This window comes from Leptonotus elevatus, chromosome 7 (genome assembly GCF_054856555.1).
Source record: "Leptonotus elevatus isolate MCC_2025b chromosome 7, RoL_Lele_1.0, whole genome shotgun sequence".
In the NCBI taxonomy this organism is placed as follows: Eukaryota; Metazoa; Chordata; class Actinopteri; order Syngnathiformes; family Syngnathidae; genus Leptonotus; species Leptonotus elevatus.
The window spans coordinates 4882012-4905174 of NC_141245.1; the positions used below are offsets into that span (position 1 = coordinate 4882012).

Sequence of the window (23163 nt, forward strand, 5' to 3'; positions counted from 1 at the left end):
AGACAGGCGGTGGATTCACGGTGAAGGTAAAAAAAAAGAGAGAAAAAAAAGAGGAAATTATATTGTATTATATATTATAATAATTTAACATTAATCCAACGGCTACAACGTTCCAACAATACTGCTAATGTGACCGCTACCTAATGCTGGCTAACTTACTGGTTCATTGCATGGAGCCATAGTAGCCAGTGTAATTGTGTGTTAAGTTGCTTTTCATCAAAAAGATGAGAGAAATTATATGATTATAGTTTAGATCCGAAATAGCTTTAGATCAGAAACGTTCAACATAAACTGCTGACAAAAAATATATACAGGGGTAAAATTTTTGTCCTGACTAAAACTAGACTAAAACATTGACAGTTTTTGTTGACTAAAACTAGACCAATAAAATTATGTTTTCTTGGATTAAAATGCTACATTTAGAGTCGGGTAAAAATGGACTAAATAAAAACGGGATGAGGTTGGCTAACTGTGATAAAAACGAACAAGCGTGACTGAAATTGGACTAAAACTGAGACTACATTTAAAAATGGCGGCTAAAATTAACACTAGTATGGAGATAACCTGTTTTTTTTTCTGAAGCAACTCAATCAACTGCTATCACCATCATTCAACACATTTTGTAATTACTGACACTTTAAAAGGTAAGATTGATAAATAACCAGCAAATTGTAAAACAAAACAATGGCAAAACAACAACAAAACAGATACAAGTATGTATGGTTTTATTAATATGAAAATGAAAATCATTTTATTTTGATGTATTCATTAAAGTCAAATATTTTGGCTTCTGTGAAAAGATGGAGATAATAAATAAGTTAGTAGTAAAAAAAGAAAAGAAAATGTAATTTGAAAATGAATCACAGTAAGTACAACATGATGTATAAAAGGAGCATTAAATAATCACAGCTGGTGTAAAATCACTACAGAAGGCATTAAACAGAGCAGACATTTTATAGAGACTGTACAGGACAATATCTATAAAATGCCTGCTGTACAGTGTACAGTGAGTGAACGCCAGCTTTTCGCGATTCACTATTCCTGAATTCACTTCTTGATTATAAAGGAGACTTGGATGGGAGATATAAAGGCAGAATCAAATTGTGGTTATTGTGCTCTTTTGGTAATACAGGTAACGGCTACAAGATGCTATTTTTTTTCTGTTTGTTTATCGAACATATAAACCAGTAACAGAAATATTGTACAGTAAAAAGATGTAAAAAAGAAAAGAGCGTTTAAAAAAAAACATTTTTTATTTCATACATAGTCATTATCCACAGTTTACATGTTGAAAAGGGAGTAGGAAGAAGTAACAAACTTATAGTCCTACCCCTTATCGGAACAACAAACAAACAAACTTGCACATACAGTATAAACAACTGCACTTATACATGCATACAAATGCCAACAGCATTGTGCATTGAGTTCATAAGACAACACGTTTACAGATGTATAAATCAGCACAAAGGCTCACACAGACATTTTTCATTGCAGTCTATTTTCTACATTTGTACTGACTTATACCGGATTTAAATATTTTTGTTGTACTTTGTTGTTTTTTTAAACACAGCCTGTGATTCACACCTTTTCAGGTTAATTCCAAAATTGTTTCACAAATTTACACTCATAATAGAAACGCCTTTGCTTAATATTTGTTCTCGTTTTGATTTTTGTTTTTAAATAGATTTTTAAGATGGCGCTATATTAGCCCTGGCTAATAGCTAAGTAGTAATTGGTGTCAAGAAAGTATGTCAAATAGATACATCTTGAGTGAAGGACTTTGTATATGAGGGAGAAGCTAAATTTAGCTGGGGCTGTTAGCAGAAGTTATGGAGAGTCATCGCCACGTGTGTATAATGATGGTCTGCTGAGTTGCTAGTGAAAAGCTAAATCATCTGTCAGTCATTTATTTGGAAGTATAATGGGTTTGACATGGCATGACATTGTGGTATATTCATGGTTTCAGCAATTATAGGCATTTATAGTTTTGTATGGCTTTATTTCTCGTAAAACACTGGACCAAAAAGCAATAACCATTACTGCTCCTTTTATTCCATTTAGAAATTCTGATCGTTTTGGTCCACTTTTCAATTCAATCTAAAAAAAACTTCCAAAGAAAGTGAAATGTTTAAATGTGAATGCTCTGTGAGCGCCAACAATGCTTATACAGTATGACCTTATTAGAAGGCTGCTGTTAAATAGAGCTTTTCTTTGCTGACTTTGGTGTAGTTCCCTTGTTTGTTACTGCTAGGGTTCCCCGAGTTCCCCCTCCATGGTCCGGACCAGAACGTACAGCTCAGCTAGCCCGACTACAGATGTTGCGATAACAGCAGATATCACTCGCTGGGAACAAAAAATAGGTCAGAATTAACAGGCCTTTTTTTTTATTACAGAAAAAAAAAAAAAGTCATAGTTTGCAGTAGCAGATTAATACAGAACAAGACAAAATCTTACCGCTGTGGTTTCTGTGAATAGGTACTGACTGCCCATATAGGAGCAGGCAAACGTAGCAACTACTGTCACCAGGAAGTTGAAAACAGTCACAACCACAGCTTTGGCTGATCGCACTTCAGAAAAAAGAAAACAGAAAAATGTGTACTGTTCATAATGTATCATTATATGACACAGACAAAGGGGACATATTCAAACATTTGTTTCACTATTTAAAACATGACCAGATGCCTTAATAGCAGAGGTGGGCATCATTTCGGGCTGGCGCACATGGGCTCTGGGCTCAGTCCGTCCCTCGTTGGCGACAGCAAATCGACGTCGAGAACGTACTTTCGACATCACACGCAAGCAGGCACATGGACAAATAAATAACTTATAAGACAAATAAAATAAAAACAAAGACACACAGTGTGGTGATTGGTGGAAAAACAAAAACAAAACGGGACAATGTCATTGCAGTCTGTGGGACCGAAAGGTATACAACACCTATTCGTACTACCATCAAGGAAATTCTTGACGCTGATTGGCTGTCGCAGACTGACTGGGCTGGCTTGAAATACTAACGGCAGTTGACTAACGATTGATTATTGCCCACCTCTATTAAAGCAACACTAAGAAACTTTCCGTTTACGTTGATTATGACGGCGCCATATGGACAAAAGCGGTAATGTTATGCCTGAAGGAAGACCACATTTCCCATGAGGACAAGCGCATTGCGTCGTTTTTGAGCTCATGCCAGCAGATCATTGACTGTCCTTTTGTCAGGGTAGCTTCCCTTTTTCTTTTTTGTCTCCTCAGACAAAACTTGTCAGTTGTTTTGCAGCTTCTGCCATGAAAGCAGTAATCGTGCGTAGACGTCCAAATCGACTTGTTTGTAACGACTTCGTAAAGAGGGAAGTGACGTATGCCATAAAGCAGTCAGCACGTGTAGTTTTTTGTGTGGCAGTGTTCCTGCCATCCTCCTCAAAGTTGCTTAGTGCCAGAAAAATTTATACAGACCTCCTCAAGCCATGGCAAAGGTACCATTCGACTAGTTTTAAGCTGATGTTTCATCAGAAGAGTTGTGAAAATATTTGATTATGGTTGAAAGGTTCCTTAGTGCTACTTTAACGATGCCCACCTCTGCTTAATAGCATGTTCTGTGGCATGCTTTCAACAACCCTTGTTTCTATTCCATAAATGTAAAACATTGAAACAACATGAAATGGGCCGGTACCCTTCTTGGGCCACATGATGATATATTCTTATGTAGTTGCATAAACTACATAATTGTATTATATATTCCATATTATACCATTTGTAAACTCAATACACCATACAACAGGAACCGCTCGGAAACTGAGACCTTCCCCAAGCAATTACAAAGAGAATTTTTGCATAATATGTCCCCTGAAGTGATGTGAACTGTACAACACACTAACCTTGCTGTCCAAAATCTGCCAGTGTTCCATTGCGGTTCATTTCCTGCACAGGAGTAGAAACATAATCATTAGGCATGAGTTTACAGTGATGACATGGGTTTGGGGGTTCTAGGTGCAAAATAATTGGGGAGTGGGGGGCAAAAGCTTAAGAAATAGGTAGTAAAGGTAATTTAATTTACATTGAAAGGTGCATTGTGGAATGTTTCACTTTTTATTACTCCTGACTGCCACGTCTGGCCTAAAGTATAACTGCAGCCTCTGTGTCAAGCCCGTGCATGGTGCACGTGCGCTCAAATAAACTCTGAGTCCGAGTTGGAATTTGGGCTGTGCTCGAGTTGTTTTTTTCTGTTTCCATCCCAATTGTGCTGTACGCTCGCTAACACAACACTACATGTCCGCACCGACCAAAATGACGTCACCCTCATAGATATAAACACTAGATGTCTCAAGGCGGAGTCGGCAGTTTTGTCACTGGTTGGTCATCTTAAGACGAGGCTACTCGGGTGCACTGTGCTGTAGTCAGTGGTAAGGTGGATGATTTACGCACTTAAATACTCATAACTCACTGAATTCTTGACGGATTAACAAACTGATTTATTACAATCCTTACTAACATGGCTATAATTCAGGCTGAATTTTGTAATTGCAGATTTAAAAAAACAAACAAACAAACACGATATAGTTGTTTGTGTCATCTCTTGTAACATAACTAAAAACACAAATGAAAACCGGTTGAGAATTTGGGAGAGTTGAGCAATCAGCAACTATTTCAAAGTCCGTGCTCCATTGACTGTAATGTTAAGGCCTAGATACACCAATCCGACGTCGGGAGTCGGACAGCGTTGGGCCGAGGCATGCGCCGTCTGATCAGTGTATAAATTACTGGTCGTGAAGTGGGATCGAGTGGGGTAGATGCCACGGACTTCCGACTTCCGGGTTTTACACATCAGCGTCGTTTCCGGCCACTGCTGGCCGAGTTCCAACACTCACACCCCCACCCCTGCACCCCACAATCGTCTCGGCTATCTGAAATGCTTCGGACACTGAGACAGACACGACACACTCGCAGCCTCGCACCTGTCGACGGGAACGCGCAACCGAGGGGCACAAAGGCACAAGTACTGGGACGCGGCCCACACGTCGCAAACCGGAAACAAAGTTGATGGGTGAAAACCCGGAAGTCTGAAATCCCGCCTCCTCCGTTGGAATACGTCGGGGGAGCGTTTCCAGCAAATTCGACATGTGGAATCAGCGTTAAGGGAATTTGATCACTGTGATTGGCTGTTAGCTAGCGAATCAGCGCACGGGGCAAGAAGAGCAAGTGACAGCGCGGATAAACAGTACTAAACTCAACTCAACTTTATGGTTTTTCAGGACAGCACACTTGAATATTAAAGTCCCCCATGAAGAGGATATGATCATATTTCAACATAAATTTGGCAAGAAGATTTGCAAAGTCGTTTAAAAAGTCCTTATTGTATTTTGGAGGTCGGTAAATGACACAGTACAGCACAGTGACAGTTTGGCCGACTTCAAAGAAGGTGGCTTCAAAGCTGTGATCGATGTGGTAAATAGACATCGTTTACATTTAATTTTGTTTTTTTAAATAGTCGCCGTTCCTCCACCTCGGCCCGACGTCCTTGGAGCGTCCAAGTAAGCACAGCCAAATTCAATCATAGTGGTGGACTCACCAGCGACAGTCCAGGTCTCCGTCAGGTAGAGGAAATCCAAGTTGTTGGAAAGGAAAAAGTGCCTCGAAATAAACGTTTTGTTTGTCAATGACCGCGCATTTAACAGCGCAATCCTTGTGGGAGCAGCAGTGGTGCATGGCCCTTCCGTCCGGCGGTCTCGAGGAAGCTCCTTCAGAAGCTGGAGGTCGGCACCGCGTCCAGAACACGGAGGGCAGCACGACCAAAGCTTTTCGGGTGAACGAACGATCGGTAGCAGCCAGGAGTCGACAGGGTACAGGATACGCCACAACGGAGTACAGCCATGCGTTCAGGAACGAGAAGGGGACGAAGCTTGTTCCAGCGCCCGTATTTGCTTCCCTAGATGGCCGCCGCGGTCAACACTGGTATGAGTTGTTTACGTTTTTATATCCCGCCGCCGTAAACAGGTTGCCAGTTGCCTTTAGGAATGATGACTACCGCCGCCGATGGTACGGAGGGAAATTACTTCTCGTGCATGTGTTGAAGGTTCGTAATAGTCGGTGTTGTGAGGTGTGTATTTACGTAATTTTTCTACACGACTTGTCGACGTCTGGGCCAACGCCACGGTCGGCGTCGGTCACATTTGGCCGAAGTCGGATTGGTGTATCTAGGCCTTTATGAGTACTTGATCAGTCCTGTCCCAAAACGGCTGCCCTGTGATGGGTTGCTTTGCATTGGCTCACAGTGCACATGAGCCATCTAGTGTTTGTATGGTCACCCTCCACCCTTTCCCACCCCCAAGAAACTGTGGGGTGTTTGTCCCACTGAAAGGAAGATACAAGCTCATAGGCGCAGTCACAGTTAAAAAATCAGGGCTCTTTGTACTCATCTCGGCATTGATGGAGCATGTAAAATGTAGAAAAAGCTTTAACATTAACATTTTAAACTTCACAATATACCTACACACATATATATATATATATATATATATATATATATATATATATATATATATATATATATATATATTTATTTTTTAAATCTTATTTCAGAGTTTCAACGGGTGGATTAAACTAGACCACTAGATGGTTGTTTCCAAAATGTCTGATGTATGAATTGCATTTATTTCTTTATTATATTTTTTATATATTATTCCAAGGCCCACTCAGAGTGTGGCCGCATGCGGTCCACCAGTTGCCCATCTCTGCGCTAGGGTAAAATATTTTAAATGCATAATGAGAAATCCTGTCCCCTTTTATATGATCACAATATTATTTACCTGATTGTTTACATTACGAGTCATCTTGTTGTATTCCTCGTTTGCTAGTCTGGCTTTAATGATTTCCAAGCGTGCAACCAGCTCAGGGTTCTGGAAGTACAAAATCATCACATTTGTGATCACTGTTCAGTTAGCTCACTCTTTGCTTTAAAGACAGCATTCACCAAATAATTTGTGTAGATGCTGAAACATTTCATCACATATTCACTTATTGCTGCAACACCAAAAAAACGGTCTGACTTCAGGAAATTTTTCTGACTGGGTCAGTTGAAAAATTAAAATAGGGAATTAAATTTTTTGTTAAATATTAACATTTCAAATTTGATCAAGTTCAACTGTAATCGACTTACTCTGGGGGGCTTCACAACCTCCGGCAGGTGCAGTGAACTATCCTCCAACAAGTCATGCAAATAGAATGGATGCCCTAGTGGGGAAAATGAGCAAATAAAAGAATAAATCCACATACATACAAAAGTAGAAATCTACATTATGTCATTCATTAATATAAGCCTGGGCGCCACTTCGGAGAAACGTACTTTTGTGCTTTCTTTTATTAAAAAATATGCTAGCGTTGTTAAATTAAAACAAATAACTGTGTAGGGGGTGGAGCTTGCAGAGAGGGGAAAATAAAAGAAAAAAACATGCTTGGTAAGACGTTACCTTTATCCTGAAGGAACTTTTTCAATTGTCTAGCTGTACTAAAGGCCAGCGTAATTTTTCCTTCCTTTTCAAAGAGAGCCTCCAGTTGCGTCCTAAGCTCATCAGGCAGAGAGGAGTCCGTCTGTTCCAACAGTTCTGACACCCTGCTTCTGAACTGATCTCCGATCACGAACGCCGAGGCCATAATTTTATCGAACGACGAAAAACAACGATACAGCTGTTTTGTTGGAAAGCGGACCAAGAGATCAATATAATTCCATGCAAGCAGCCATGTTTTAACCCGTGACCACATGACGTAAGGCTCACGTGATCACTTGTGTAAACTAAATTTTAAATTACACATTCAAGTACACAGCATCATTTTATAATGTTTTGTAGGTTGTTTTATTTGATTATGTGGGACGAAATTAACGTTCATTTTTGTTGGCAAATTAATTTCATAGGTACCACGTCTCATCCACGTGAATGTTTATGGTGCCTTCAAGTTTCCCCGTGTTTTAAAATCTTGATATATATATTTTTAAACTTTTTTTTATACACTCAGAACCCCCACACAAACCCTGTCAAGTTAAATCGTACTCAAAGAATGCAGTTATGGAAGGTGTAACTTGTTTTTGGCATGAACCATCCCTGCATTATTATTATTATTAAATATTAAGAATGAAAAATAAATAAGTAAAATGGAAAAAATCTTAAGAGTTCTTCACAGACCTAATAACTAAAACGTTTTCTGAACAAGTAAGTTAACTACAGACGTCAAGCCGCACAGTGAAGGCTGTCGAAACATGTCAGTGTAAAGGACGTTCGTAATAAACATATAATCCAGTTCGTACTATTTTCTTTGTCCCTGAAGGCAGCATCGGTACTCTTTACGTACGAGCGTGTGTGCGTAGCAGCGTGCCACCCAACACCAACAAAGATGGCGGCCTGTGCGTTGCGTAGAGGTCTGCTGAGCACTTTCAGTAAATACAACAAAAAACACGCACATAGATTATTAAGTGTAGCTGACAGCAGGTTCGAAACGTATAGGCCACAGTTGGAATGCCGAGCCTGCGGAATGTACGGTGTCGCTCAGCAGCGGAGGTTCATGTCGTCACGGTAAGACACACCGCCAGTGTCCTCCTCCTGTCAGTGCTAGCAAGCTAAAGACCTAGCTCTGCACGACTTTCTAAAGAAGGTATTGTGGGGGGGAAAGCCAAAAACCGTTGTCATGTGTTAACATTTACATGTGGTAGACATATTTTAAAATAATTTATAAACATGACATCCCAGGGGCTGTAAAATTTTATAAAATTGTGGCGTAGCTGTTTTGTGGCATTCATTTCATTGGCATTTCTCCAGCGCTGATTTGGTAATGCCTGAACTGAAGCACCTTAACCATGTGTTTTCCCAAAGTTCCTTTGTATTAACTTCTTTAAATCATACTTTTACCAATAGCATTGATAGTGGTGGTTAGGTGTTTCCCCCCCATTCCACTGCCCAATATATTCAAATATGTTGGTCATGCTGTTACATTCTATGTATAGTGTATCTCACATGTGGTTGTGAGCGATCTGTAGAATTTAGTGATGGGCGAGTACCAATACCAGGTATCGGTATCGGGCCGTTACTTACTGGTCTAATTTAAGGTATCAGGTACTCGTGGAGGCTGCCGGTACCAGCCACTGATATTGAAGGGGGGGAATCTGACATCAAGTCCTCCTCTGCAATAGTTGGCACTATACTATGGCGTATTTAAACATAGGCGAATCATCATCTGCATCATTATTGTGTTAAATGAAATTCTAAACTAAAATTCTTTGCATACTCATGTTAATACTTGGGCTGGCCACCACCCAAGAAGTTTTCAAGAAAATGTAATAAAAAATATCAAAAAAAAAATAATAATAATTGTGACCAGATATACTATGTATGTAACATTAGCTCGCCGTCACTCACTTGTGGATCATGAGGTTAGAGGTGACGCAAGTAACAGGACTGAGAACCCATCCCCCAGTCCACCCAAGTAGATTTCAAATCTGGGCAACACGGCAAAGAGTCAATACTCATATAATCAATCTGATCAATCAAATCATCAATCTGAAAAAAGAGGTGTTGAACATCACTACTAAAAGTAAAGCTAGTGTCTACCTGGGTCTTTTATTAGCCTGATGGCTTGCTAGGCTTTTAATAGCAATAAAAACCGAAACAATAAATATCTTCTGCCTGTGTGTGCGTCAGCCTCTTAGTGGCAGTGTGGTGCCTTGCATGCATGGAGTAAATATTTAAAATGACATAAGAACTCAACTTTATTTAAACAACCGTAGCTGCTTATAAACATTATAATCAAAGAAAAATAAAGTGCTGAACATTGTGATTCTGAAACAATTATATATATATATATATATATATATATATATAGATATAGATATATATAGATATAGATATATAGATATATATATATATATATATATATATAGATATAGATATAGATATAGAAATAGATATATAGATATATAGATATATATATATAGATATATAGATATAGATAGATATAAATTAAATTATATATAGATATATATATAGATATATATATATATAGATATAGATATAGATTTTTGAAAGAACTCTAAATGCACCATGTTACTTGTTCAACAAATGGGATTTTTCCCTCCCTGAGGGTGCTTTAGTCTGTTTGATGACACACCAGTTGGAGTCAGCTGTAAAACTAAACACACAACAAAGAATTACATACATTGATTGTATATTTAAATACAAGATATTGCTTTGTTTTAAAAACATTGCCAGTGCTAATGCTTAAATCAATGTAAAATCCTATTGACATGCTAATCTAAAATTAGCATAGACTTCATATGTGTGTGTTATTCCTTCAAATAATGAATATTCACACACAAACACTGTAGTAACACAGACAAGTAATATAACAATAAAGGCAATAAGGCACCTATTGTATTCTTCCCAATCTGTGAAAAACGAGTTATTAACTCATTCACTCCCAGCCATTTTTACTGAAGCAACCCCCTTTGCTCCCGGCTATTTTACTGGATTTTGACTGATTTTGCAAGGTCCACAGAATATTGTGTCCTATTGCTATAAAAACATGGAACTTATCAAAATAAAGATTAGAGTCTCTTCTTTCATCAGGAAAAAAAAGTGTATTTCTATCTGTTTCCGTTTTGAAGCAATTAGCATTAGAATATAGCTAAGTTTCATCATTATTCACAAATCTGTTTAAAACTGTGGGGAAAAGAGCTTTTTTGCAACATGGCTGTGGTTGACATCTTATACTCTGCTGCCACCTGTTGGCCGTTTTGTAATAACTACCATTGCTTCATGCGTTCTTTTCAGTTCAGAGGCTGCATTAAAAAAAAAATCATAAAAAACATACAAATACGTATTTGGGAGCATGGTAATATTTAAAATATAACTTATTTATATATTTTTGGAAGCAAATGAGTTAATTGGCAATTGCGAGCTTACGTCACAAGTCCAAATGGTGGTCTTACTTGGTGAAAGGAAGCTCTCCACTCATTGAAAAGCATTGGATTCTGCATCGTTGTAATTTGATTTGTGAGGATTATTTTGATTTCAAAACGTGATGAAATGTCATTTGACTACTGCAACAATATGCTTTCTTTGTATGCTAGTCACAGGCAAAAGCAATGCAAATACGTTGTTTGTAGGGATGCACCTTAATGAACATGGTTGGCCAAAACCGAAACGCCGCAAAAAAATTATGCCAATTTTTACTATCATTGCATTTTTTATAATTAATTAATATTATAATATTATTATAAAATATTTATTTAGCACTGGCATTTTAACCAAGCACAATATATATTGAAATGTGCCCAAACCGCAGACATGTTGGCTATTGGTACATTAAACACCAAACGAGGGTTGAGCATTTTCTGGCAGTGCGATTGCAGCTTATAGTCAATGTAGTTCGCACAGGTCGGCACGGATGCGTGCGGCGGAACAAGGAATGAATAAATACATTTGTTCGTACCAGCTAATCGTCTTTGGGAACGGACTGCAAAGTCACACACAGCGTCCTGTACAGGTCTGTCGCCACCCGGAGATAGCGTTAAGTGTTTCCGTGTTTAAAACTGTTGATAGCAATAGCGCTAGCATTAGCTAAAGTATTCAGCACGGCCACCGGGATGCCGGTGAAAAAGTGGAAGCGTTCAAGGGGCTCTTATAAAAATAAAGGGAAGGCGCTGCGGGAGAAAGAGTGGCTTACCTGTACTGCAGTACATGGCAGTTCTGCCTTTTTTCGACACCCTTAAATGTTGTACACCAAGCGACGCCCCTCTCCACCGGTGTGCGCAATGACACCGGTGTGCGCAATGACTTCAAACAGACGCTTGCTTGCAGCGTTTTTTTGCTTGCGTCACCACAACATCCTATTTCGGCCATATTCTTTCGGCTTTAATTTTATTTTGACTGAATGTCGAAAATGGCAAAAATAGCCATTTTCTGCCGAAAATTTTCAGTGACCGAATATTTGGTGCATCACTAGTTGTTTGTTTTTCACCCCGTAAAGGATGCTTTCGCATTGCGTTGTATTGCAGAAATATCATAAATCATAAATGCCCGGATGTTCGGAATTGTCGATGGAGCTCAATCATCACTCATCGTTAATGGAAACATCACTGACACATTTGTGAAATATGTCAACAGATATTGAAATAGAGCAGTTGAGTTCTTTCAGTGGATCATCCCTTTAAACCCATGCTATGTGCCAGACAGGGAAACTCTGTGAGATAACGCATTGTCTTTGTTATGGTTTGCGTCCCGTCACATAATAGCTTTACTGTCTTGGCAGCCACCAGGACTATGCGTATTGCTGCCTTCATGTGACTTTTTGTCCTGCAACAGCCAGTGGAGGAATGAGAACATAGTTTTGTTTTTTGCTTTAGCTTTCTCAAGGTAGTAGTGTTAAAATAATTCATAGATGGGCATTTGACTAAGCTGAATTTATTGTCTAATGGGAATTTATCATCAGTTTCTTTTTGGGTTGTATGAAAGCTCCCTCTGTGGTTGGATTGACAGCAATGATTCACCGCCTGCTCCTTTTTCTAACTTGATCTTATGCAACTTGTTTATGTCATTTTCTTTTTGCGGGTCATTCCTTGAGAAGTTAACTAGATGAGCATTTCAGAGCTTGTCATTGTTCATATTTAGCACTGGCAATATCACAAAGTGGTGCTAAAAAGAGCTGTGGTCTGTATGCAGGAATACAGTACAGCTACATGCAAAGCACAGTGACATAAAATAAATCAATAGTGAATAAGAGAGTGTGTGTTAAGTTGTGGTGTTCCGGTCAGTGTTTTATTAGCAAACATGACAAGGAGCAGCAATCTTGGTGGAATTTTCTAAAACAAACAAAACAAACTTACTGTAATTTGCACTGCAAATCCCCCACAACAGATTAATTCACGAAAATAAATTGCTGACTGAATTACATGACCTTTTCCACGTTGTGACTACAGGTCCGTCCACATTCAACTCAAGTATTGACGTAAAAGAATTAGCTTGAATACTACTACTCACGTTGTTCAGCGAAATATCGGCTGTCTTGAGTAATGTTTTGACGAATGTCTTCATTTTGCATGGAGATATACGGACCCGATGGAACCGAGCTGTCATGTTGCTAGTTTTATCCTGCAGATTCCCATTCCGATTAGTGAGATCGTCTGATACTGGTTCTGATACCGATCACATGGATTTAACTGCTAATTTTTCAATTAAACAGCTGCTCACTAATGATTGTTTTTTAATAATCAATCTGTCAGATTTTTTTCCCATGAATTGATGACTCTGATTACAAATTGTATCCAAATTTCGATCCCTTTATTATGCAAAATGCAGGACATTTTCTCAAATTAAATACACAAATTATAGTTCAGTTCCTCGTGTGGTGCGACCAATAGCAAAAAGGCTTCTAGAGAAAGTCTGAAGCTGGAGTAAACTGAATGAGCTTTACTGTCGTCTTTCTCTTAATAGTATATTTTTTTAAAGCTTATGCTTTTCCAAGGCACAAACAGAGAGAAGCAATGGTAAGAAACTGATCTTCCACAATCTCTGGGAGTCTACAACAGGAGGTGTCACGCGATTAAATTGGACCATCATTACATTGCTATTTTGGGTGTGTTTCAAACATATTGGGAATTACTGGTAGGCTTTAACAAAGTGGGAAATATTAATACTTTCCACTGTGCAACGTAAGCAACATTTACATCAAACTTTATTCACTTTTGTTTGAACTGATCAAACACCAAATTGAAATATTTTTCTGTTTGCTTTACATTTTCATCTCTTTATCTGCCGTGAAAAGTCTCGACTTCAAACTAGTTCATCCTGATTTATTACTTGGGGCTGCCAAGTAATAAAATCCACTTTGCTACCATTGCTTCAAGATGTCTGTTTGACTCCCCGTACCCATGTCTATATGTCTATATTGTACTTGGGGATCTTGCCACCTCATGAATCAATGAACGGTGCATAGGTCTACAATCGGATCATCTTGCCGGATTTTGAATAATTTTATCTTCTTATATGTGACTACTTATTACTTTGAAAACACACAAATGAGCCAAATTTCCAGAGGCTTAGGGTACTACTCCCAAAGGCAACCTTTTGTTATGTGCAACAGACTATCCCACTCACTGTCCCGCTGTTCGAAGTTCCAAATCTATGAATTCGTTTAGAATCGTTTAGAACAGGGGTGCTCAAGTTGGGTCCTCGAGAGCCCCTATCTAGCCTGTTTTCCATGTTTCTCTCCACTAACACACCTGATTCATGATCAGGATCGTTATCAGGCTTCTGTAAAGCTTGCTGGTTAGCTGATCATTAAATTCGGCTGTGCTACAGGAGGGAAACATGGAAAACAGGCTGAATAGGGGCTCTCGAGGACCCAACTTGAGCAACCCTGGTTTAGAAGATCTTGTTTTGCATCTAAAAACATTCCCACCATACTGTATTGGTGAGCTGGTGTTCACTATTCAAAGCAAATGTAAAATTCATAACACAATGGTTGATAGGTATGTGTTGTGATGTTTAGCATTTTATTTTATCTCAGCTTTTTCCTGTAAATAATACTTTTGTATCGTCCAATGGTATGAAACTAACCTGAAAGCAACAGACTGTAGTATTAAATTAATCCCTACTCGAGCTCTTTTGTAAAGATTAGCTTTGTAGGGAGCAGAGAAGTATGCATGTTTGTGACCAGCTGGTGTTGTTTCTGTGGGTCCGTCCGCTTAAGTATGTTCTCTATGTGTTTGTGAAGGCGCAGCATTGGTGAGCTAATGGAATTTGTGACATCTGACAAGTCAAGGTGTTCTCCGCAATCTTGTCAAAGTTATGATTGAGATTACGACTAGCAGCAAAGGCTCAATGAGGAAGCGGGTTTTACACTCCTGTAGGGATCATGTAGATTGTTTCTATAAGAGGGTATCTTCTTGAATAAACAAAGAATTGTCAACACTTCTGTGAAACAATGGAATGAGAAGAAGACATAATAACAGGAAAATATTTCATTTAAGAGGGTTGTTTTCACAAGGCTGACAGTTTACATGACAACAGTGTTTTGGAGTGTGCAAGGATTCTAAATGTACGTAATTGAGAATGGCCATGGAGACTCATGTTCAATTTAGGCATGCGGCAGTATGTCACAACTAAAACCGCAATGGTGGACCACAGCACTATTGTAAAGTTTTTGCTTTTGAACATTCTTTAGCAAAGTGTACATCTACTGTACCTGGACTGTGTCCACTTAATTGCATATACCGTGTGTCAGTTAGACATTGGGGTATGGACAAAACCGTTGGTGTGCTTGCACTTAATGTTTATTTGCAAAGCAACATCGCCATCTACTGAAGAAACATAATTTCTCTGCTCCTTTTTAAGGCTTGTGACCCCACAGTTTGCATTTACTTAACTCTGACTCTGTAAACACTTGCATTCCCTTTATCGCCATCCAGTGGATGTAAAAAAGTGACACACCCGTGCTCAAATGTCAGGTTTTTATGATATAATAAAGAGATGAATCATTTCTAAACTTTTTTTCCCTCACCATTGTGACCTATAACATGTACAAATCAATAAATAAATAAAAATCAAGACTCTTAAGAAATAAAATTACTTACTAAGATAGCTGTTGTTGCACACACACACCCCCTGTTGTTTTTGTTTTTAAAATCACAACAACCTGGCATTTCAACAAGAGTGTGTTGACTTTTTATATCCACTGACTGTACAAGGGAAAGCTATTAAGGTGACAAAAGAAAATATATTCCTTGTGTTTTGTTTTGTTGTTAAATAACAAAAGACCAAATTATATCCCACTCTTGGGGAGGGGGAAGCAGAACTATGGACATCTTTATGAGGTCAGGCCAAGTTTATATTACCCTCTGATTACTGGTCATCGCCAGTCTCGGGCAATATCGTTTGAAAATCTAAAATGTTGACTGCAGTACTCAAATTGCTGATTTTTTTATTTCTGTTCAGCTGTAACAGCGTTTTAAGATTTTTGTCAAATATCAATTTTAAGTATTGTCTTTAGGTTTGTTTGTGTTTGCTTTCTTATGTCCTCCAAGTCCTTTGATTTCTGTTTAAGGATGAAAGAGTGTAGGATCTTGCGTAAAATGGAAAACATTTCAGAAACTGACATAATCACCATCTATTGGCCCGGCATACATGTACTGTTTTCAGGCTTGACAGGTGTTTTTGACAACGTTGTCTGAAAGTGAATGTTTTTTTAAAGTTACTTGAACGTAGAATATTCCATTTCGAATCGCTACTGCCACCTGCTGGCAAATGAAACTGCACATACCGTTATTCACATACACACCACGCACATTACGTCACATCCGCAGACAGGACTCGGGAAAGTCTAACCCGAATCCAGTCTGAAAACTATTGGCCAGAAGTTTGCAGGAGTACCCATTGTGAACAGCTACGGTGTTAATCTACTAATTAGAAGGCACTTCAGTCATAAATGGTCAAATAAAAAGCTTATTGTAAAGCTATTTTTGGGGAAAAAGTTCCATATTGCAACTTTAAATACTGTACGTAACTACTCATTGTTTTTTTGTCAAATTCCAAAAAGAAAGACCATAGCTGCTATGTTTGTACAGGCAAACTATTTTTACTGTGTGGCTCTCACCCCCAAATTATCTTTTTGAATTCTGAAATGAGTTAGACGTAAAACCAAGCCATTCTGTATTGACGTTGCCTGTATTTGGCAGGAACAGGCCTGAAGGGAAGGTTTTGGAGACCGTGGGGGTGTTTGAGGCTCTGAAGCAGCACGGCAAATACGAGACGGGACAGGTACAAAATTCAATAGTCATCTAATGTTTACTTGCCACACTTTGGATTATTTCAACAAACACATTCTAGGTCCATACTGACACAATTTGATTTTTCACAATTTCATTTTAGCATTGTGATATAAAGACTTTTCAAACACATTGGTTAATTTTTAACACATTAGTCAAAGACATTCTATATAATTTGTTTTATGATGATTTGATGTGACATTGTCAGCTCACACCTCTTGGTTGTTCTTAGCTCTTTCTCCACAGTGTCTTTGGTTATCGAGGAATTGTCCTGTTTCCATGGCATGCCAGACTGTACGATAGAGACATCACACCTCCCGTGTCTGACAGGTAAACCTCACCTATTCTAGATGACTGGTCTCTGATCAATGAAGACTTTCCGGAGTTTGCGGGTTTAGGCTACACATTACTCATTTGTAAGCAACCCTCACATCTATTAATATTATTATTATTTTGCTTCTAGCAAACCAGAGCCTCCTGGTGCCCATGGCTCAAAGGAAGTGAAGGGGAAGACTCACACTTACTACCAAGTTCTGATCGATACTCGAGACTGCCCTCACATTGTAAGTCACCATGTTTAGCAATTTTACATTTTCATTCAGAACCATAGAGGAATAAAATTCTTGAAGTGTTACATTCTTGCTTTTTTTTCTGGAAAGGGTATACGGTATGTCTTAACTAACATCCAACGCAGTTTTGATTACAGTAATTTCTGGACTACAAGGCGCACCTGACTATAAGCTGCGTAAGCTAAATTTGGAGAATACTCGAGTTTCTTACACATATAAGCTGCACCCTACTATAAGCCGCAGGTGTTTTAATGTTACCGCACCCGGTTCCTGCTACTTTCTTTTCCATAATGAGGGTGCAAATTGTCTCGCTCTCGTTCGGTCTCTCCTACTGCATTTGGGCTCACTTGGTTTGTTTTGCCTTGCGCGACGCTCTTGCGCCTCCTTTATAGTGCGCCACCTTTTGATCTGATGGATAAGCCGCACCTTAGTATTAGCCGCAGGGTCGAATGCAAATGAAAAAAGTAGCAGCTCATAGTCCAGAAATTACTGTAGTTACTTTAAAATGAATCTTACCTTACATTGTAGAGTGCCACATCTCATGAATCACATTGCATTGTGTGGAATTTTCTGACAACTCGTGGCTGCACATTGCGAACAACTCAAAACTGTTTCTAAGCTTGTGGTTTCAACTGTATCTTTGCTTTGTCATTGTCTACGACCGCATGCAGGCACCCACTTTACTTATTTCTACATTGTATTGATAAGTGTTGCTTCTTGTTGCATTTGACAGTCTCAGAGGTCTCAGACTGAGGCGGTGACGTTTCTGGCCAACCACGATGACAGCAGAGCGCTTTACGCCATCCCGGGTATGCACCTATGACATCTGTCATCTATCTGGCTTCTGAATTACACTGCATGATAAGAAAGAAAGTCCAACTAAAGATAAAGATGCAATAATCCACCTTGGTGTGAGATCACTATACATTTTTTGGGGCGTCTCTCTTTCCGGAAGGTCTGGACTATGTGAGCCACGAAGACATCCTGCCATACAACTCTGCAGAGCAGATCCCCATTCAACATGAGCTGTTTGAACGCTTCCTCATGTACAACCCTGCCAAATGTAAGCATTCACCGCCAGTCGATGGTCTCTATTTAGCTGCCAAGAATGTTTTTTTTTCTTGTGTACTTCCTCATTTTTATGACTTGGTCATTTCTCTTGTCTGCTTTGATGTAATGTAGCTTTGTTCCTCAGTTAACTTGTCCTTCTCGGTCCATCGTAGCTCCTCCATTCATTGCCAGAGACACGCTAAAAGCGTGGCAGGAAAAGAACCACCCCTGGTTGGAGCTCTCGGACGTCCACAGGGAGACCACTGAGAACATCCGGGTCACCGTAATCCCTTTCTACATGGGCATGAGGGTAAATAATGAATATGCACTACAAGTCGCATGGTAGAAGCCGTTACTGGACCCTCATGTTACCATTGTCATGGTGGTGCTTTGGGTTTCCACTCTCAACCTTTAGTGTGTGGCAGTGGAAGTCTAATATCTGTCTATCTCTATCTCTCTTTTCAGGAAGGTCAGAATTCTCATGTATACTGGGTGAGTAGTGGAAAATACACAACTAATACCCAGATGCATACAATAAAGATAAATAACATTAACTTCCTTTGAGACAGTTTAATGCATCTACTTTGTCGTAAACCCCCCATGTAAAAAAAAAACGGGGGGACGATTTCACGTTGGTTTACATAAAAATAAAATAAAATAAAACAGTATAATTCATAATTTCACTTCCACCACTTGAACTGAATTGTGCAGGTATAGCTTTTTTTAAGATAGCCTAACTTAATTTGATCTTTTACAAAGAAAAGCTTACCTTTTAATAATGCGTATGGTCAACTTTTTTAGCCATTGTAATATACTGGCAGTGTGTGTACTAACTGTGTGTCATCCTGTCAAGTGGCGATACTGCATCCGTTTGGAGAACATGGGCAATGAGGTGGTTCAGCTAAGAGAGAGACACTGGAGGATCTTCAGCCTGTCTGGAACCCTGGAGACTGTCCGAGGTCGAGGCGTGGTTGGCAGGGTCAGAGAAACGCTCACTCACACTCTGACTGACACACAATGGGTTCATAACAACAATTCCAAGGGCCTAACAAAATATGATCAATTCACGTCATTGTATTGGTGGGGGCCCAAAGTGATTTGTTTTTCAAGGGGTCCGCATTTTGAATTCATACAGACCTGCTCACTGTTATTGGCACCCCTTCAATTTTTGCATGATCTCTACAATATATCTGGAAATGAATGCAAATGTACCAAATTTATATCATCAGGACCTTTTAATTGGATTTCCAAAGTAATTCCACAAAGGAAATAGTTTTTCAACTTGCATAATGTAATTCCAAAGAAGAAATAGAAAACACAGCATTAGCAGCAATAATGGCACCCCTCTTTGATATTTGGTTGCACACCCTTTGGCAGTGATGACGGCTTCCAAACGCTTCTTATAGCCATCTCTAAGCTCTGCTGGTATTTCCCCCAACTCTTCCTTTGCAAATTGTTCAAGCTCTTGAATGTTTACAGGTTTCTTTTATCAATGGCACATTTCAGCTTATATCAAAAATGTTCAATCAAATTGAGATCAGGAGTCATTGTTGGCCATTATAAAACATATTTTTTTCCTTTTTTAACCATTTCTGTGTGCTTTTGGATGTGTATTTTGGGTCTTTGTCATGCTGGAGGACCCATGACCTTCGACACGAACTAGGTTGTCCAACACTTGGTAGGGCATGTCCCCCTAGAATGTGTTGATAATTCTCTGATTTCATGATTCCTGTGATACGATCAAAGCCTCCAGTACCAGATACAGCAAACCAGCCCGATATTTCTATATGGATCTTCCACCATGCCTAACTGTAGGGAGGGTGTTTTTTTCCCTTGGAAGCTTCATTGTGCTGTCTGTAATAAAACTGTTGGCGTGCATTGCCGAAAATCTCTATTTTTGTTTCATCAGTCCACAGAACATTCCCAAAAGAATTGTGGTTTGTCCGGTTAAACCTTGGCAAAGGTTAGCCATTCTTTTTCATGTCTGTCTCAGGCATGGTCTTCGCCCATGAAGCCCTACTTTTGGTTCAGTGTGTGGCATTTAGTACTTCTTGAAACCATGATCCCAAACTGTTCCAGGTTGGCTTTCAGGTCTTTGGATATTTAACGTGTTTTTTTCCCCCACCATTTGCACCAACCGTTGAAGACTTCTGTCATTAATTTCTCTCGTCCCCCCATGTCCATGGAGGTTCTTGACATTTCCATGCTTGTCAAACTTCTTAATAACATTACACACTGCTGAAACAGGACTACCAAAATCTTTGGAGATGGCTCTATACCATTTGGAGGTCTTGTGTTTGTGAATAATTGAACTGCTGATGTTCTCAGACAGCTCCTTTGTTTTGATGATTGTTACAAAGCAGAAGGGGATAACAGGTGGCTTTTTAAAACATCAAAGTTATCATTCATTGGTTAATTCATGTCAATTGGGCACAGACAATTTAGAACAGGGAATTCTCTTTTATGATTTAACAAAGGTGAGTCACAATGTGTTTCCATACTGATGTACAGGAAAGGGTGCCAATACCAGTGACAGGACGTTTTAAGTTGGGTTTTTTACGGCCATTGTTTATTGTTTTTTTATCATTTGATCTTTTATATAAAACACAAGTTCTCCATAAAAAAAATACGTTTTAGTTAACTATTTTTTTTCAGACGATATTCCACATTATGTGCCAATAATGGTGACCAGGACTGTAAGTTGTCTTTTTTCCTGAAAGATGCTCTCCTTTATCACTTGACTGGGGCTTTGCCAGAACACAGTTATTTTATCACATAAAAACACAACACCCAAATAAATGTTATGAAGCGCTTGAACACAAGCGAACACGTTTTATTTATGTGCCTCTGTTTCTATCTGGTAACAGTTCGAGCTCACTCAGTTTACTTCCTTGGCTATTGTTCTGTTTGATGAACCAATAAGGATTTGCTGCAGAAATATTGAACAGGGTTAACATTTACAATTGGCCAAACTTTTTCTGAAAAATAACAACCCACAACACAGGATCTTTTTTCAATCTGGTCCTTCTGGGTTTCTTGTGTGATTGAAGGAGCCGGTGTTGTCCAAAGAGCAGCCAGCATTTCAGTATAGCAGCCATGTCTCTCTACAAGCCCCCAGCGGTCACATGTGGTGAGTTTTTGTTCCATCCGTGATGTAAACTCCAACGTTGAGTTTTCAATGCAATACAGTACTCCTTTGTGCGATTAACATCATTGCCTTCCTATTTTTTGTTGTTCAGGGGAACATTTCGTATCGAGAGGACTGATGGCTCCCATTTCGATGTTCGCATTCCTCCTTTCTCCCTGGAGAGCAACAAAGATGATAAAGCCCCCCCTGCAGGCTACACATTCTAACTGCGAGCAGTCGCCCCACCCTATCGTTTACCTCTCTGCCTTCGGTATCAGAAAAATGAGTCGGGTTAAGTAAAGGGACTATATAGCATTTATTTCCAGATCTTCCAAATGCACACCTACATATCCCATCTTCCTTGTTGAGTGAGTACAAAAACACATGGCAAGGTTAACTTGATTTAAAGCAGACTCAACCTGCATGGGGAAAAAAACAGGGAAGTGTGGGGGGAAACATTTGCTGCAGAGCTGGTCATGCTTGGCATTAAATATCTGAAATATTGACCAGTTTGTGAGCCCTTACATCTGGGGTTGTGTTCCCAAAGAGAGCAACTGCAACTGTGGAGCATCATACATTGACTTCACTCTGCTGTTTTTGAAAACACAATGCTCACAATGTGTTGATTCCTGTTTTTCCCGTTAACATTTCTTCACACGGCTTTTCTGTTCAGTTATGCCTATCTGGTCTTTTTAATAAGATGGTTGTATGAACAGTTTACAGAATAAACACATTACACTTTACAACCTTATTTAACAGTTACCAGTTTAACAGTCATTTTCAAATGAAAAAATAATTATTTAAAAAACATTTTGCAGATTGATCCTAATCTAGTGTCGTTCAAATGTGTAAAACCCTCTTTAAAAAGTCTCAATGAAATAAGCCCTGTGTTTTCTGATGTGACAGCAGTCAACTTCTCCAGTGAGTACAATGCAGGACTTTAATTATACATGCACAGATTCGAGATAAGTCATACTTGGATATTGTTTCTTTTGTTTGAATGGAGTCTAAATCCTATCCACTGGGAATCACTGAAGTATAAGAAGACGGTGTGTCAAAATTGCAGCAAAAATTTCTACATGTGGCAGTAAGAAGCAGTGTTTGTTTTGGTTCCATTTTTAACAAGTGCACCATGGATGATGCGAGCAGGGGGCAGCAATACTCCCGCATTGTGTGAATGTGAAAAATCGATATTTTTATCCCTGCAAAAAGTGACGTCTGCTTGTAGACACACAGAATGTCTTGCATTTAGGCCAACTGCTTGACATTGAAAGAGACAAGGACTCTTACATAATTGCGTTTTGATAAGTAATTTGAAACTCCTTTGGTTGGAATACTGTAAATAGGATTGTAATTAAAGGCAAATAAATATGTTTTGAAAAATACTTACCTGACTGCCGCTTTTCTTTATAAATACGTAAAATAGTTTTTAACATTGTGATACGTTTTGCGACCACCAGGTGTCATGTCATTGCATACCGTATTTGTAAGACCATGTACATGTGAACTGTGATTGCATTATTCTGACATTATGGTCACTTTTGATCAGACGTGGCGATCACGTACTCGCCCTTTGCGTCATCTTAAATAAAAGTAAGTAGTAAGTACATATACTT

General features: G+C 39.1%; 2 protein-coding genes across 3 annotated transcripts; one reads left to right on the forward strand and one right to left on the reverse strand.

Moving 5' to 3' along the window:
- Positions 1 to 708: 708 nt before the first annotated feature.
- On the reverse strand, positions 709 to 7744 carry vma12 (vacuolar ATPase assembly factor VMA12). The gene is made up of 6 exons (XM_086080651.1): positions 7461 to 7744; positions 7151 to 7224; positions 6801 to 6890; positions 3873 to 3915; positions 2455 to 2567; positions 709 to 2343 (listed from the first exon to the last, which is right to left on the reverse strand). The coding sequence occupies exons 1-6, from the start codon at positions 7642 to 7644 to the stop codon at positions 2248 to 2250; spliced, it is 600 nt and encodes a 199-aa protein (XP_085936777.1). The 5' UTR covers positions 7645 to 7744; the 3' UTR covers positions 709 to 2247.
- A 598-nt stretch (positions 7745 to 8342) lies between these two features.
- poldip2 (polymerase (DNA-directed), delta interacting protein 2) lies at positions 8343 to 22932 on the forward strand. 2 transcript variants are annotated; one of them, XM_086081451.1, is made up of 11 exons: positions 8343 to 8558; positions 16712 to 16793; positions 17034 to 17131; positions 17265 to 17364; positions 18104 to 18179; positions 18326 to 18433; positions 18594 to 18730; positions 18886 to 18912; positions 19274 to 19399; positions 21471 to 21550; positions 21660 to 22932. In XM_086081451.1, the coding sequence occupies exons 1-11, from the start codon at positions 8380 to 8382 to the stop codon at positions 21772 to 21774; spliced, it is 1128 nt and encodes a 375-aa protein (XP_085937577.1). In that variant the 5' UTR covers positions 8343 to 8379; the 3' UTR covers positions 21775 to 22932. The 2 variants fall into 2 exon arrangements, with proteins under 2 accessions (XP_085937577.1, XP_085937578.1); XM_086081452.1 differs by having other exon boundaries at positions 16718 to 16793.
- Positions 22933 to 23163: the final 231 nt, after the last annotated feature.